Consider the following 18,142-nt stretch of genomic DNA (forward strand, 5'->3'; position numbering starts at 1 on the left):
GCAAAACAAATTTCACAATATATGCCCGTGATATTAACCCTGATTCTGATGCTAAATCTCAACAAAAGCTGTCTATCCCACAAATTATAGTACTCACCACAAAGTCCAGATACTCGAGCAAAGAACAATGTAGGAGAAACCCAAAGCCCGAAAAGGTTGCTCAGCGGACTGAAGATTAGAACTAATCCCAGACTAGGAATATTTGCTACAAAATTACTGGACCCATGGTCAGTAATATCCATATTTCCAATAGTTAATGGAGGATAGGCAGGTTTTCCATTGATTGTAACCTAGTGGAAAGGAATGAAGAATTAATTAAAGCTCGTGATACATCTAAGCGATACAATTTAAAAAGCCTCTTTTCCATGTCAAACAAAGAGCATGATACTCAATTTGCAATTTTTAGCTTATGAATTGGATAAAAAAAGAAAAAAAATATTGATCCTGCCCATTAGAGGTGTTCTAAAGGGGTTGGTGTTAGCATGGCTTCTTTTCATGTTATATGTCAATGTTCTGGATGATAGAATTGATGGCTTTGTGGCCAAGTTTGTGGATGATATGAAGATAGGTGGAGGGGCTGGTCATGTCGAGGAAGCAGGGAGTCTAGAGAAAGATTTGGACAGATTAGGTGAATGGGAAAAACATTGCCAGGTGGAACGCAATGTAGAGAAGTGTATGATCATACACCTTGATAGAAGGAACAAAGCTGTAGATCATTTCTAAGTTAAGAACAAATTCAAAAGTCAGACATGCCCAGGGACTTGGGAGTCCTAGTGCAGGATTCCCTTAAGGTGAACTTGCAAGTTGTGTTGGTAGTACAGAAGGCAAATGCATTGTTAACATTCATTTCAAGAGGGCTAGTATATAAAAGCAAGGATGGAATGTCGAGGCTTTAAGAGGCATTGATTAGTCAGACCGCACTTGGAATATGGTGAATGGGTTTGGGCCCCTTAACTAAGAATAGATGAGATGACATTGGAGATGGTCCAGAGAAGGCTCACTAGAATGATTCCAGGAATGAAAGGGTTAACATATGAGCACCGTCTGATGGCTCCAGGCCTGTACTCACCGGGGATTATAAGAATGAGGGAAGATCTCATTGGATCTACCGCATAGTGAAAGGTCCGGATAGAGTGGACATGTAGAGGGTGTTTCCTATAGTGGGGGAGTGTAGGACCAGGCGGCACATGTTCAGAATGCAAGGACGTCACTTTAGAGCTGAGGTGAGGAGGAATGTCTTTAGTCTGAGCCTGGTGAGTCTGTGGAATTCACTGCCATGGACGGCTGCGGAGGCCAAACCATTACGTATATTTAAAGCATAGATTGATAGGTTCTTGATTCGTAAGGGTGGACGAGGTTTCAGGGAGAAGGCAGGATATTCAGGTTGAGGGAGATAGTAAATCAGCCATGACTTATAATTATATAATAATATAAATCAGCCATGATAGAATAGCAGAGCAGATTGTTGGGCTGAAGAGCCGAATTCTGCTCCTATTTCTTATGGTTTTATGGCCTAGTCCAGCTACGAAATACACTTGTTCAGATGGAAGTCCAGGTGACTTAAAGAAAACTACATACCACAATAAAAATCTCATTAGTCTATCATGATGCACAGTGGCAGAGCTACTAGAGCAGTGTTTGACACCTTCACTGACGCAGGTTCAATCCTGACCTCCCGTGTGCATGTGTTTCCTATGGCTACTCCAGTTTCTTTCCACACCCCACAGTTGCATAGGCTGGTAGACTAATTGGCTCGCAGATAAATCGCTGCTAGTGTGCGTGCCAGTATTTTGAGGAGGGAGGCGAGGAGAGATCATAGAGACTAGAAAATAGGACTAAAGTAGGATAGGTGTAAGTGACTGGTTGATGGTTGATGTGGACATGGTGCACCACTAGGTCTGTTTCTATGTTTCATGTCTCTATTTCACATGATGTTTCTAAACCTACTGTGGCTATAATTAATAGAGATTTTACCTTAATCAAATGAGCACTTTCAAACTCTTATGTAGAACTCTGCTCAACATTTTAAAATGCAATTGTGGTTACTATTTCCAGCTGAGGTCCACAAAGGGCTGGCACCTTGGTGAGGGGGTTTGTTGTGTCCATTCTTGGGCAGCCCACTCATCTTTGGACCCTACCAGGCACATAACTCCAAGTAGCCTTCTGTGTGTGTGATAGCATCCACATCCTGGTATACTGCTTTAACAGGTGGGATAAATCAGATGAGGGTAGCTAGTAGGCTTCATATCCTGATGAGATAAGGGCATCCCTGCCATAGCATACGAAGTAATCTCTGGTGGACTTGGTGGATGAGATTAACAGTGAGATCCAGTGGCCAGGAAGGCAGTCCTTCAACACTTCGCAAGAGTGAAGCAATTGGCAACCTGAACTTCCAAGGTCGAGAGTGGGACTGCCACAGTGCAATGGCTTTACCACTTTAAAAACACTCCCACACAGGTTTCTTTGTGCCTGTCATTGTCGGATACGACAGGCAACAACCAATATTTCAAGGTCAGCCTGACCAGCAGCTGGCTTAGAGGAAAGGAAAGTTCTTCCCTCAGGAATGGCTAACTCTTTGTGGACAACCTCCTTTGAAGTCAACAGCACAATGCTTTGCTCAGACTACAAACTCTGGAACGTTTATACAGTCCCATACCACATTACTCAATCTGTAAAATGTTTGGATGTCGAAAAAAAAATAACAGTGGCATCCTCATCTATTGAAAACAAAAATTCAATCAAAGTCAACATGTTCAGACTTACTGTCATATTTTCATGCAACAAAGCTGAACTCCTGTACTGCCTGATTTCAATTGCCTTGATGCAATTTCCTCTGGAAACCACGTGGCACGGACCCTTATGCATAATTATTTTTGTATCTTGATCTTCACTTTGTAGCAATACATATGAGCACCTTCCAGTTAATGAGAACTCGAGCCCATCAAAACTAGTAATCTCCGTCTGTGCCGTTACTGTGCAAACACCTGTTAACAGAATAAGAAAACAAAGTCTAATTTGTTTTGCATAATATTTTTAGCACTGTGAGAACAATTGTTTATGCTTCATTTTAAGTTCCTCTTATCTCATTTTAACAACATATCCTTTTTATTCCCATTTGTGTGTTCATCCAGCTTCTCCAGAACAATATCAATTCTATTAATCTCATTGTGGTGGAAATACCAACATTTGACAAGTTGTGATGAACTTATAAATTTGGATTGGACTTCCCCTGAAATGGAACAATTTCTATGTTTGACCTTTGAAATCCTTTCATAATTTAATATAATGAAATTATGATAACATTTATTGGTAGGCTGGCCGGTAGTGATGTAGTGACATCAGCACAGGATTTTGAGGCAGATGGTCCTGTGTTCGAATCCAGCTGGGTCCCAACCTGGGCAGCAACAGTTTCTGCATGGAAGAAAGACCCGGAAATCTACTTCTGTATATTGCCACAAAGACCCTAAGGAACTATACTATTCATAGGGTTGCCATGAGTTAACAATGACTCAACAGCACTCAAGCAGAACAACAATCAAGCTTATTGGGAAATTTTGCACTATGGCTAAATATCAATGCCAATATGTTATTATGGTAAGGCATGTGGCACCAGTCTAACTCAGAGTCAGAAGATTGGGTGTTCATGATCTACATTAAATGAATTACACAGTACACTCAGTTACACAAAAACACTCAGTGGCTATTTTATTAGGTAGTTAACCTGTACACTTGCTCATTAATGCAAATATCTAATCTGCCAATCATGAGGCAGAAACTCAATGCATAAAAGCATGTAGACATGGTCAAAAGGGTCAGTTGTTGTTCAGACCAAGTATTGGAATGGGGAAGAAATAAGATCTAAGTAACTTTGATTGTGGAATGACTGTTGGTGCCAGATGGGCTGGACTGAGTATCTCTGAAACTACTGATCTCCTGGGGTTTTCATGCATAACTGTCTCTAGACTTTACAGAGAATGGTGTGATAAACAAAACACTGGCTGGCAGGAAGGCAACAGTAACTCAAATAACCATGTATAATAACAGTGGTGTGCAGAGGAGCGCCTCTGAATACACAACACGTTGAACATTTAAGTGAACGGACTACAACAGCAGAAGAACACAGAACATACACTCAGTAGCCACTTTATTAGGTACCTCCTGTAGCCACTTAGTATATATTTCTTGATTGAGACACCCAATTTTACATATATATTTTAAACCATTTTTTTCTGAATCATGAATTATTTTTGACATGCAATCACTGTTTTATTTTGCTGCCAGGCAAAGGACTCATTTTGTGATAGTCAAACTCACCATGTATGACAGACATCAAATACCAATCCCTAACAGCAATTGGTCTGTAACCGACTATGCCTTGGTGACTCAAGTGCTCATCCAGATGCCCCTTTAATCTAATCTCCAAAAGATTTGTCAGGCATGACTTTCCACTCACAAAACCATGTTAACTGTCTTGAATCAGACCCTGTGACTTAAAATGTTGGTAGATCTTGTCCCTCAGAATCCTCTCCAGCAAACTACCCACCACCAATATCTGGCTCACTAGCCTGTAGTTTCCTGGCTTCTCTGTGTATCCTTTTTTTTTTAAAACAAATGTCCTATATTAGCCCCTCTCCAGTCCCCCAGAGCCTCACTGTGGCCAGAGGTGAAGACAAAGTCTCTGAAAAGACCTCTGCAATTTCTTCTCTAGTTTCCCACAAGGTCTGAGAATGCACCATCAGGCCCTAGGGATTTATGCAACCCAACACGCTTTAAATCCTTCAGTACCTCCACCCTGCTTATTTGTTTGTGGTCTAAGACAACATAAATATTTCCCTTATTTCTCTAGCTTCCATTGTTTTCTCCACAGTAAAAACTGAAGAGAAATATTTATTAAAAATCTCACCTATTTCCTTCGGCTACAAACACAGACAGCTATACCTTTTAATCTTAATATACATATAGAATCTCTTGGGATTTTGCCTCACCTTGCCTGCCAGATCCTTCTCATAAGATTCTTTTACCCTCCCAACTTCTCTCCTACGCTTTCTTCACTATCAAGAGACTCACTAGTTCCCAATTGCTTATTTGCAGTATATACATCCCTCTTTTTCTGAATCACAGCCTCAATATTTCTCTACAGCCAGGTTTCCTGAAAGCAGCCTGTCTTGCCCTTCACTGCAGGCCCTGAACTATCATACTTTTAAAGGTGTTCCCCTTAGCAGATGCTCCTTTCCAGCAAACAATCCCACCCAATCAACCACTGCAAGGTTCTGCTGCTCCTGTTCAGGATATTACCCTGTGAACATGTCATAGCCCTCTCCATAACTATGTTAAAATGGATAGAATTATCATCACTGAATTCAGAGTACTTGCTGACAGATATTTCTGCCACTTGCCCCACCTTATTTTCCAGAAGGAGGTCCAGTAATGCACTCTCTTTAGTATTTCCCTCTATATATTGACTAAGGAAGCTTTCTTGAACACATTTCACAAATATTACTGTCTGAGCCTTACTACAGGTCAATATCAGGAGAGTTAAAATCTCCCACTAATGCTATCCTATTATATTTTATCTAGCTCCAATCTTTTACAATTTTGCTCCTCCAATTTCTGCTGACTATTGGGAGGCCAATAATAGAATCCCATCAGAGTGTCCACCCACTTCTTCTTTCTAGGTTTCTACCCAAATGGCCTCACTGTACGTCCTCCTGAAATATTCTCACTAAGCTCTACTGTTACGTCCTTTTTCATCAAGGAGCCAATTTACACTCTTATGTGATGTCACGATAACAACCTTACCCTCAGTCAGAATCAGAATTGGGTTATTATCACTGAGGTAGATCATTATGAAATGTGTTGCTTTGAGGCAGCAGTACAATGCAGTACATAAAATGACGATAAATTACAGTAAGAATATGTAAAAAAAACACATAGTGCCGAGAAGACAGCAAGATAGTGAGATAGGTTTATGGACTGGTTCAGATATCTGATGGCAGAAGAGATGATGTTGTTCCTAAAACAACTGTGCATTTTCAGGCTTACGTACCTTCTCATTGTTAGTATAATGAAAAGAGGGAACATTCTGGATGGTGAGGGTTCTGCCTGAAGAATGCTGCCTTCATAAAGCTTTGTCATTTGAAGATGTCCTCGATGCCTAGGAGGCTCATGGCCATGGTGCAGCTGCCTGAGTTTACAACCCTCTGGAATTTATTCCAAACTTGTGCATTGGTGCCTCCATGTCAGACAGTAATGGAACCAATTAGCATGTTCTCCATTGTGCATCTATAGAAGTTCACAAGAGTCTTTGGAGACCTGCCAAATCTCCCCTAACTCCTTGTGAAATATAGCTGCTGGAGCACATTCCTCATAATTGCATCAATATGTTGGGCCCAGGATATTTCTTCAGAGATGTTAATACCCAGGAACTTGAAACTGCTAATTCCTCGATAAGAACTGCTGTGTTTTAGAGTCATAGTCATTGCACAGAAATAGGCCATTCAGCCATCTAGTCTGTGCTGAACTCTGCCTAGTTCCATTGACCTGCACCTGGACCATAGCCCTCCACACCCTTCCCATCTATGTACAGTACTTAACCAAATTTCTCTTAGAAGTTGAATTAAAACCCACATTCTCTTCTGCCATGATGAAAACACTCTCGGAGTGGAGGTGATACACCTCACACGCCATCTGGGTAGCCTCCAACCAGATGGCATGAATACTGATTTCTCTTTCCAATATATTTTTCTTCCCATTTCCATTTTCTTCTATTCTGGCCTCTGGCCTCTTACTTCTTCTCTTCATCTGCCTATCACCATCCCATGACTCCCCACCCCTGGTACCCCTCCTTCTTCCCTTTCTCCCATGGTCCACTCTCCTTTCCTATCCTCCAGCCCTTTACCTTTCCCACCCACCTGGCTTCACCTATCGCCTTCTAGCTAGCCTCCTTCTCCTTCCCAGCCTTTTTATTTTTGCATCTTCCCCCTTCCTTTCCAGTCCTGAAGTAGGGTCTCAGCTGGAAACATCAACTGTTTATTAATTTCCAGAGATGCTGCCTGACCTGCTGAGCACCTCCAGCATTTTAAGTGTTGCATTTATGATATTCGGTTTTCCCTTGTAAAAAGTATTGGCCTGCAAACCATACCATAGTTGGTGCACATCCAGTTTTCTCTATAACATCACTTGGAATTGCTTTCTCACTTTTAAGATAGCCTTTGGAGAGTTGTACTTGGACTTCTTGCAGAGTATTAAAATCACTGGTCTTAAACACCACAGTTTATGGCCATGTGGTAAAGGTGAAGATTTAGCCCTATATACCTCTAGGTCTGTCAGCTCACTCAGAAATTGTTTTAATAATCATTTATAAATGGGAATATAGGACCTCATGTTCAGAATTCATCACAGGTCTCCTGACTGTTGAATTTTCTGGGACATGTCACAGAAAATTGGATTTACTAAATAAGGACTCAGTTCCAAAATTCTGAATCTAAAGATTAGCATACAAAGAGCACAAAGGAAAGAAATGGAAAAGAAACAGTTGTAGATTCAACCAAAAGTAAATACCCTTCTTGACAATACTTGAAGAAAAGTCCACTACTATATCATTGTACAGAATGGTTTGTTTAGATATGGTGGATGGAGGGGCGTGTGTCTTTGCTGAAGGACACCATGATTCTACGAGCACTGTTAGTCAATGAAACAAAACACTCTTTAACTGGGATCATTGTTCTGTCTTTAGATAACATAGAATCACTGTTGTATTGCTTCATACTTACAGGGGCATAGCCATCTACAGCCACACGTTTCCTCAATTTTGATGCTGGACAGATGGTTACTGCAGGTCGGTTTATGCAGATTCTCACAACTTACTTTATGATTTATAGAAACAACTTCCCCATTCATTTTGCATATAAAGCTGTGACATTTGTCAGGTAACATCCACTTCTCCCCAGCCTGGAAACATTGCAATGGAATCAGAATTAATTTCAGTTATCACAAAAACTGAGATTTGCTTAAAACCTTATAACTGATTAATGAGGATGGCTTAAAACTGCTAAAATTTTAGAAAACAGGATCAATTAAATAAAGTCTTAGTTCCAGATTCTGTGTGCATATTGTATTGTAAATCACTTGTGCATTAATGACTGATGTAAAAATATTGTTCAATGTATAAAATGAATTTTAATCATGGAGTTGAGAATACTTCAAACTCCTGAAGATGAACTAGGGGTCATAAGCTTAGGTGAACCGACGGTGCAAGCTATTAGTTGAAAATGTGTTGAATGACTGTTAACAAGCGAGGGAAAATCTTGGGAATTTTTAGACTGCAAAAAGGACCTAGTACTTTCCCGGCATATATGACAAATAAGCTCTTCTAGGGCTTCCAGCTGAATACAAGTATCAATTTTAACTGGCATTTCGATCCTGATGAAGGTGGCAGAGCTCGTCATCAAAAGATCAGTTATAATTGATACCTGTAACCAGTTGGAAGCCCAAGAAGAGTTTATTCGCTTTTAGAGTGCAATCCAAAAAGTTGAAGTGAAAATCCCATACACTTCCTCTTGGTGGGGCAGTGATTTTCTTTGCTTCTGTTCACTGGAAAATGGAGACAGAAGCCATGTAACACGTATATGTGAAGTTGCTACTGCACTTCTGTCCAAATTATCTTGACAAGGTGGGAGCAATTCTCTAAAGTTCACTGCCTATAGTGCTCATACTGCAGAGAAAATGTGAGTTAGCTTGGAGATAGGGACGAGCGTTGAAACATCTACCTGTCGCCGATTTCCTTGGTCATCTATGCATTCCTGAGGAGAAGTTGCTGTGAAAGAAAAAAAACCGTAATAAACCCTGTGGGTTTTGCCGCAATGAATCATAATTCAAATCATGCTTATTCTTTACTTTTCCGACCCTACATTTATACATGTGTATTCAAGATTCATTTTGAGACTCACCTGTGCAGACTTTTTCTACAAATTCATTACTAAGTTCCACCATCATGGGCAAGGTGTCCATATTCTGCAGCTGAATCACATTTTTAGGGTTGGGCCCAGCCAATGTTAAAAGTTGTTGCTTATCATATCTTTTCCCCATTCCTATTGGGATCACTGTAACACCTACAGTAGAGAAAGTTAGTTTAATATTGGATCTTTCAAGACTGGGATTTCTCAAAGAAGCAAAAAGTGGAAGTATCTAAGATAAAAATAATGGGAACAGCACAAATCATAATCTAGTTTATTGGCTTCTTACATTAAGTTTGTCACATCATTCTGATGATTATTTAATGAAAATTTCTTGTAATATTCCTTATTACTGTTGCGTTATTTCCTTAAAGAAGTAATCAAGTAAATGGCATTATTCCAGATTCTGATAGAATTTGTGTCTGATCAACTAACAGAGTAACAAAAAACACAGTCTGGTGCATGAGAACAATTTTATGCGTGTCTTCTGATTATGCTAAAATATAAGCAGAGATTTTATTACATCAAATATTACTGACACTAATGCTGCAGAGAGTTTACAAGTGAATTTAACAAAGAAGGTGGTTGTGCAATTATTCATTTTGCTTATACAGAACAATCAGGTCTATGCCAGCGCCCAGTGGACCAATGCCATTATTCCCCCTCCCACTTAGTTCCTGCTCAGGCCACGATCTCAGAGATGCACAAAGAGCTTTCCAGCTAACAAAGTAATGCTGAAGTGTAGTAACTGTTTAACTCCACCAAGGACAGGCCCAAGCATGGATGCCAATGTGTATGGGTCTGGCAACCCCATCCATTTGAAACCTAGTGCTATAGAAACGATAACAGAAGCTCCAAATACCTCATGGCCGGGAGAGGAATGATACACCAACAAGATGGGCTACTCCCAGGAACAATTTGGAAGACCGGCCCAGGACAGATGACTCTGCTGAGCTGTTGTTAGTGGCCTAAGCCCAAGCAGGGGGATTGGTTTAAGTACGTAGTAACTGTTCAACATCAGAAATGTAGGATCAATTATGCATGAAACACATCCGACAAATAAGCCACATAATGGTGGCTACATAAATTGTTTGAGTGAGATTTTTTGAGGAATAAATATCAGCAAGAACATTAGAACTTACTCTTCACAGTAGATTGCCAAAGGATCAGTTACATCCACTGGAGGACAGTAGGGGCATCAATTTAACTGAGAGGCAGCATTCCTCAGTGCTCCATGTCTGAAGATCATTTTAGTTTCAGTACAATATATTCTAGTGGCATACCTGTTATGATTGCTTCCTGTGATGCCAATTCAACATTATCCATGGAGGTATCAGTAACTAATACCACAGCAACCTTTGGAACCCCAGCTCTCGCTCCATTTGCCTCAGTGATGCCATATTGAACAGCAAAGGAGAGTGCATTTCCTACGGAACATCACAAAGATATTATTGGGATGTGCTTTCTCATTTGAGAGCACTTATCTGAAGACATATTAAACACAAAAATAATATTTGTGACAAATTCAGGCACGGATGATTTTGATACTGGAGACACTACCTATTTGACTTGGCCCAGGCTCCCTTTGTCGGATGCTGTTGATCAGATCTAAAAGATTATCCTTTTCCTGGTTTTTGTTGAAACCTATTTCCAGTGTGTTCATCCGTCCATACTGCAGGATGGAGATATGAGTCGCATTTGACCCTGCAACAGGAAAAAGGGCGATAAAACTGTAAAGTAGATAGGTCAAACAAGTGAGATGTTAAAAACACAGGATTAACAGTTTAATATGTGGCTAAAGAGTTGGTGTAGGAGGAAGGGTATCAGATTTTTGGATCATTGGGCTCTCTTCCAGGGAAGGTGGAAGCTGTACAGAAGGGATGGCTTGCAGCTGAACTGGAGGGGTCTACTATCCTAACAGGAAGGTTTGTTTGTTGCATGGTGGGATTTAAACTAGAGTTGCTGAGGGATGGGCACCAAAGGGCCAGAACAGTTAATGGAGAGGTTGTCGGGGCAAATGTTGGTAAGATCTCAAAGTTAGGAATCATGGTGCAACTAGTGTCCTGAGCTGCCTATATTTAAATACAAGAAGTATCATAGGAAAGGTGGATAATAGTGCTGAAGATAAGATGGCTGGTTTATAAACAGAAGCAATGTGCAGAAAGGAGAGGCTGTTGAAAGGGCAAAATTGCAGTTAACAGGAAGAGTTGCAACATAAAAAAGTGGACAAAATCGAAAAGGGTGAATACAGGACTGAAGGTGTTGTATCTGAACCCGTGGAGTATACGGAATGAGGTAGATGGACCAGCAGCGAAGTTGCAGATTGGCAGGTATGATGTTCCAGGCATCAGTGAATCATGGCTGAAAGATTATATAATGCCCAAGGATACATATTGTATTGAAAGGACAGGCAGGAAGGCAGAAAGGGATGGCACTACTCTGTTGGTAAAAAATGAAATCAAATCATTAGGTAGAGGTGACATAGGGTCAGAAAGTGTTGAATCATTGTGGATAGAGCTGAGGAACCGCAAAAGTAACAAGAGCCTGATGGGAGTTGTATACAGACCCCCTCCCCAAACTGTAGTAAGGATGTGCCCTACAAATTACAAAGGGACATAGAAAATAGATGCCAAAAGGGCAATGTTACAATAGCCATGGCCGACTTCAATATGCAGGTAGATTGGGAAAATCAAATTGGTGCTGGATTACAGGAGGGGGAATTTCTAGACTGCCTATGAGATGGCTTTTTACAGCCGCTCGTGGTTGAGCCCACTAGAGGATCAGCCATACTGGATTAGGTGTTGTGTAATGAACAAGAACTGATTAAAGACCTTAAGGTAAAAAAAACATATAAGGGCAAGTGATCATAATACGGTCAAATTCATCCTGAAATTTGAGTAGGAGAAACAAAAGTCAGAGATATCAGTATTACAGTGGAGTGAAGGGAAGTACAGAGCCCTGAAAGAGGATTTGTCCAGAATTGAGTGGAAAAGAACACTGGCAGGGATGACGGCAGGACAGCAATGGCTGGAATTTCTGGAAGCAATTCAGAAAGCACAGGGTATATACATCCCAAAGAGGAAGATGTATTCTAAAGACAAGATGACACAACCATGGCTACCAAGAGAAAGCAAAGCCAACATAAAAGCCAGAGAGAGTGCATATAATACGGCAAAAATTAGTGGGAAGTTAGAGGATTTGGAAGCTTTTAAAAACTAACAGAAGCCAATTAAAAAGTAATTAAAAAGATAAAGATGGAATACAAAAGTGATCTAGCCAATGATATTAAAGAGGATACCAAAAGTTTTCTTCAGATACCTAAAGTGTAAAAGAGAGGTGAGAGTGAATATTGGACTGCTGGAAAATGATGATGGAGAGTTAGTAATGGGGGACAACAAGAAAGTGGATGAACTGAATAAGTACTTTGCATCAAACTTTTCTGTGGCGGACCTTCCACAGCCGTATGGTGGAACTTCCAGGTGTCAGGGGTTATAAAGTGTGTAAATTTACCATAACTAGAGAGAATGTTCTTGGAAAACTAAAAGATCTGAAGGTAGATAAGTCATCTGAACCAGATGGTATACACCCCAGGGTTCTGAAAGAAGTGACTGAAGAGATCATGGAGGCATTAGTAATGATCTTTCAAGAATCACTAGATTCTGGAATGGTTCTGGAACACTGGAAAATTGCAAGTGTTACCCCACTCTTCAAGAAGGGAGAGAAGCAGAAGAAAGCGAACTATATGCCAGTTAGTCTGACCTCAGTGGTTGGGACGATGTTGGAGTCGATTATTAAGGATGAGATCTCAGGGTACTTGGAGGCACATAATAAAAAGGGCTGTAGTCAGCATGGTTTCTTCAAGGGAAAGTCTTGCCTGACAAATCTGTTGGAACTCTTTGAAGAAGTAGCAAGCAGAATAAATAAATAAGAATTGGTTGATGTTGTGTACTTGGATTTTCAGGATTTTGTTGATAAGGTGTGACACATGAGGCTGCTTAATAAGATAAGAGCCCATGAATTACAGGAAAGATTCTAGCGGTGACTGCTTGGCAAAAGGCAAAGAGCGGGAATAAAGCGAGTATTTTCTGGTTGGCTGCTAGTAACTACTGGTGTTCCACAGGGGACTGTGTTGGGACCACTTCATTTTACATTACTTGTTAATGACTTGGATGATGGAATTGATGGGTTTGCTGCAAAGTTTGCGATCGATATTAAAATAGGTGGCAGGGCAGTTAGTTTTGAGGAAGTAAATAAACTACAGAAGGATTTAGACAGATTAGAAGATTGGGCAAAGAAATAACAGATGGAATATAGTGTTGGGCAGTGTATGGTCATGCTTTTTGGTAGAAAAAGTAAAAGAATGGATTATTTTCTAAATGGAGAGAAAATTTAAAGTCTGAGGTGCAAAGGGATTACTTAAAGTTTAATTTGCAGGTTGAGTCTGTGATTAGGAAGGCAAATGCAATGCTCGCATTGATTTCAAGAGGAATAGAATATAACAGCAAGGATGTAATGTTGAAACTTTATAAAGCATTGGTGAGGCCTCACTTGGAGTATTGTGAGCAGGTTTGGGCCCCCTATCTTGGAGAGGTTTCAAAGGAGGTTTGTCAAAAATGATTCCAGGATTGAATGGCTTGTCATGTGAAAAAGCATTTGATGGTTCTGGGCCTGTATTCACTAGAATTCAAAAGAATAAGGGGTGACCTCACTGAAACCTATCACATACTGAAAGGCCTTGATAGAGTGGATGTGGAGAGGATATTTCCTATGGTCTAAGACCAGAGGACACAGCCTCAGAATAGAGGGGCGTCCTTCTAGAATGGAGATGAGGAGGAATTTCTTTAGAAAAGAGTGGTGAATCTGTGGAATTCTTTGCCACAGGCCACTGCCAAGGCCAAGTGTTTAGGTTGACAGATTCTTGATTTGTCAGGGCATGAAATGATACAAGGGGAAGGCAGGAGATTGGAGCTGAGAGGAAAATTGGATCAGCCATGATGAAATGGCAGATCAGACTCAATGGCCAAATGGCCTAATTCTGCCCCTATATCTTATGTTCTTCATGCAGGAGACCAATGAAGGCAGTACATTTTCTTCACCAGATGTCTGCGTTAATTTTGTTCATTTTTCAGTCAATCAGAAGATCTTGGCAGCATACACTGGATAAATTCTTCCATCAATAAATATTAGGAAATAATACGGTTTTATAGTACTGTAGTATTATTTGGTAGTGTTCTAATTGGCTCTGTATTTTCTTTAAATACATAATTTGTTTCTCGGCTAAATGGTAGTTTTTCTTTTTTATACCTTTTTAACTATTTCCATGAACCTTTGGCTAATTGTGGAAGCCACTTAATTGGGCCAAAATATACTGGCCCCAACTGCCCAAATTAACCAGAATCCCCATATACATATAAATTACTGAGAATGAGGGTTGCAGAGCCCTTGAAAGTGAGTCTGTAGTTTGTGGTATCAGAGTTGAGGTGAATGAAGTTATCAACATCAGATCTGCAGCCTGGTAATTGTCCCTGAACCTGGATGTGTGGGACCTAAAGCTCTGTACAAAGCATGTATCTTAATGGCTCACTGAATAGCAACAAGATGACATGTAGAGAGGTGGGATGGAAGGATAAACTCACAGAAAATGATTGCTTGTACAGGGAAAGGTCAACAATAGGGGTTGGTTATTTGAGCAGCCACTGACACTCAGAGCAATTATGGCCAATCACCTGTCTCATCTCCTTATTCCCGTTCTCTCCCCATGCCCTTTCATCCTTATTGCATCAATGAATTTACCTGCATCCTTTTTTTTAAAGTATTTAGTTTGGCCTCAACTGCCTTCTGTAGTAGCAAATCCTTCAGCTTTACCACCCTCTGAGAGGAATAAGTTCCGCCTTCTCTCAGTCCTCACTGTCTTGCACTGTAACCTGAGGCTGTGGCTGCTCTTTCTTGCCCACCAATCTTGGAGAAACGTCAATGAATCATGCAGTTTACTTAGCCCAGTCAGAGTTTAATCAAATTCATTGAGAATCCCCCTGCATTCTTGTAAATTCTAGTGAATACAAACCTAATTGGCTTAATCACCCTTTATACAGCAGATATGCCATCCCAGGAATCAGTCTGGTGAACCTTGGATGCATTTCTTCTACGAGAAAAATATCTCTCCTCCGGTAAGGAAATCAAACTTTCATGCAATCCTCCAAGTATGGTCTCAGCAAGATCCAATGTTCTTGTTCCTCTACACAAATTCTCTTGAGAGGAACAACACCAAAGCATTTGGCTCCTTGTTTTTTACATAATGACACTGAAGAATGCTGTCCAGTACAAACTGACAGCTAACAGAAACAATTGCTTGCTGTTCTTGAACATTTTCTTTTAGTGACCAGTATACAAAAGCACCCAAATCTCCTTGTTCATTGAAACCTTCAGTCCAGCTCAGCTTAATTAATCCAGCACTTTTCTGTTCTTCACTGAGGAGAATGCTGCATGTTAGTTGTACTGTTGATTATAAGTAAAGAAGGTTGCAATGTTTAACAGTAACACACACAAAATGCTGGAGGAACTCAGCAGGTCAGGCAGTATCTATAGAGAGAATTAGACTGTCGATGTTTCAGACCAAGATCCTTCATCACAATCCTGATGAAGGGTTTCAGTAAGAAACGTTGACTGTCGATTCCTGACCTGCTGAATTTCTCCAGCATTCTGGGTGTGTTTATTCTGGATTTCCAGCATCTGCAGAATCTCTTGTGTTAATGTTCAAGAGTACAGCTTTCATATGAATGAGACACTAATCCAACTCTATTGGTTAGACAAGAGAGGAAGGATACTTGGAGCCTTCAAAATGCACTAAGTTTTAGGAGACTGGAACGTGAAGAAAAAATCTAAGGTCATGTCTGATAAAAGAAAAACTTTCATAAGACATTTTCATTGCCCGTTCATTAATTTTACTCTGTTTTTACCACTTGGATTTGTAGTTTGTTCTGATGTGCAATAATTTTATTCCCTTCACTGACCTGTTTTCACCTTCCTGACCAATGACTTCACAAAGCTTTTCATTTCTTCAAACTGCGTTTTTTCGACGCTGTTACTGCTATCAAGAAGGATGATAATATCCATTGGCTCAGCACAAAAATCTATGGAAAAATAATAGAATTATACTTGTGTTTCTGAATATTCTGCACCCAACTGATTTTGGATCAGGCACTTCTGATAAAACAACATTCAGCTTTCACACTAACGTGTTTTAAAGATCTACTATACACCTTAACAAGACTTAAAGCATATATAATCAATATTAAATTTACATATAAAAACGTCAGGACCAGTTTAGATCTACATGGTGTGGGAATAGAGGAGGGTCTATTTTATATGACATTTGAAGGTATTGAACAATTTTGACAACAGTAAATATTTGCATTAACAATGGTAGAAACTTGTAGATTCAAGATTTCCCTTTAGGTTATTTTTAATCATTTCCTAGACAGTTTCAATGACTTAGTGGTTTGATGTTTTGTATTTTGTTTTATTCACTCATATTTTTTGCTGTTTGCGCCATTTGTTCTTTTTGTTGTACTTTGGGTGTTGAATGCTTTCTTTGAGGGGTCCCATGGTATTTCTTTGTTTCATGGCTGTCAGTGGGAAGATGAATCTCAGGGGTGTATACTGCATACATACTTTGATAACAGATGTATTTTGAATCTTTGAACGTAAGATGTGTGAACAAAACTCCATAGCTGCTCTACCCAATGGAAATTACAATCCCTTTTATTAAACAGACTGGTAAGATCAATAAAACACAAATTTCTCCCAACATAAAAACACAAATTTCTCCCAACATGTATTAACCAATTGCTATATTAATCATAGAGACTGCAGGGCAAATTATTTATTATTGCTCCATAGCACACTGCAATAATGCTCCAATTATCTGAATGGGGCCGATTAGGAAAAGGGGAGGTGCACGAGACCTGGGTGTCATTGTACACCAGTCATTGAAAGTGGGCATGCAGCTACAGCAGGCGGTGAAAAAGGCGAATGGTATGCTGGCATTTATAGCAAGAGGGATTCGAGTACAGGAGCAGGGAGGTACTACTGCAGTTGTACAAGGCCTTGGTGAGACCACACCTGGAGTATTGTGTGCAGTTTTGGTCCCCTAATCTGAGGAAAGACATCCTTGCCATAGAGGGAGTACAAAGAAGGTTCACCAGATTGATTTCTGGGATGGCAGGACTTTCATATGAAGAAAGACTGGATGAACTAGGCTTGTACTCGTTGGAATTTAGAAGATTGAGGGGAGATCTGATTGAAACGTATAAAATCCTAAAGGGATTGGACAGGCTAGATGAAGGAAGATTGTTCCCGATGTTGGGAAGTCCAGAACGAGGAGTCACGGTTTGAGGATAAAGGCGAAGCCTTTTAGGACTGAGATTAGGAAAAACTTCTTCACACAGAGAGTGGTGAATCTGTGGAATTTTTTGCCACAGGAAACAGTTGAGGCCAGTTCATTGGCTATATTTAAGAGGGAGTTAGATATGGTCCTTGTGGCTAGGGGGATCAGAGGGTATGGAGGGAAGTCTGGTGCAGGTTCTGAGTTGGATGATCAGCCATGATCATAATAAATGGCGGTGCAGGCTCGAAGGGCCGAATGGCCTACTCCTGCACCTATTTTCTATGTTTCTATACCAGACCAGGACAAAAGACCTTTCACTCCTCAATTAAACATTTTCATTTATGGACTGTTTTAACTTTGAATGAAACATAATTGGTCATAATTATTACACTGTCCCAGGAACCCTAAATTTATTGAAGAGCGTAAAATGCACACTGGTGTCTCATAACATGCAACATAGGTTCCACTTGTGAAAGTCTGAATACCTGCAATCTCAAGGTTGATTTACTGTATATATGTTGAGTGCAGATACAAATATTTCTAGATCAAGGGAGGCTTTATATTTTATATTTTGCTTTAAAAATATTTATATTTTCACACTTGCTTTCATTTCAGCCACCATGCAGGAACCACATTTTATTTCCACTGCAGTTTTTGAGTCTGTCCATGACTGATTATCATATCCCTATGTCAATTAATGTCTGTCTCCTGCACTCTGTCAGGACTTTTTCGGTCGGACATTCTCTGACTTTATACTTGTTTAGAGGCTGTTTTCTTTGCAATGGCTGGTTGTGGTGAAAAT

The 18,142-nt window shown here is 40.1% G+C and overlaps 1 protein-coding gene across 1 annotated transcript in view; it reads right to left on the reverse strand.

Moving 5' to 3' along the window:
* Nucleotides 1-18,142, reverse strand: part of vwf (von Willebrand factor) — a 128,113-nt gene that overhangs the window by 48,367 nt on the left and 61,604 nt on the right. The window contains 8 exon segments of the mRNA XM_072241674.1: nt 98-290; nt 2,764-2,984; nt 7,773-7,950; nt 8,769-8,815; nt 8,949-9,110; nt 10,238-10,381; nt 10,515-10,658; nt 15,965-16,084. Of these exon segments, the coding sequence (XP_072097775.1) occupies nt 98-290; nt 2,764-2,984; nt 7,773-7,950; nt 8,769-8,815; nt 8,949-9,110; nt 10,238-10,381; nt 10,515-10,658; nt 15,965-16,084 (1,209 nt within the window).

The sequence above is a fragment of the Mobula birostris genome, chromosome 23 (genome assembly GCF_030028105.1).
Source record: "Mobula birostris isolate sMobBir1 chromosome 23, sMobBir1.hap1, whole genome shotgun sequence".
NCBI classification, from domain to species: domain Eukaryota; kingdom Metazoa; phylum Chordata; class Chondrichthyes; order Myliobatiformes; family Myliobatidae; genus Mobula; species Mobula birostris.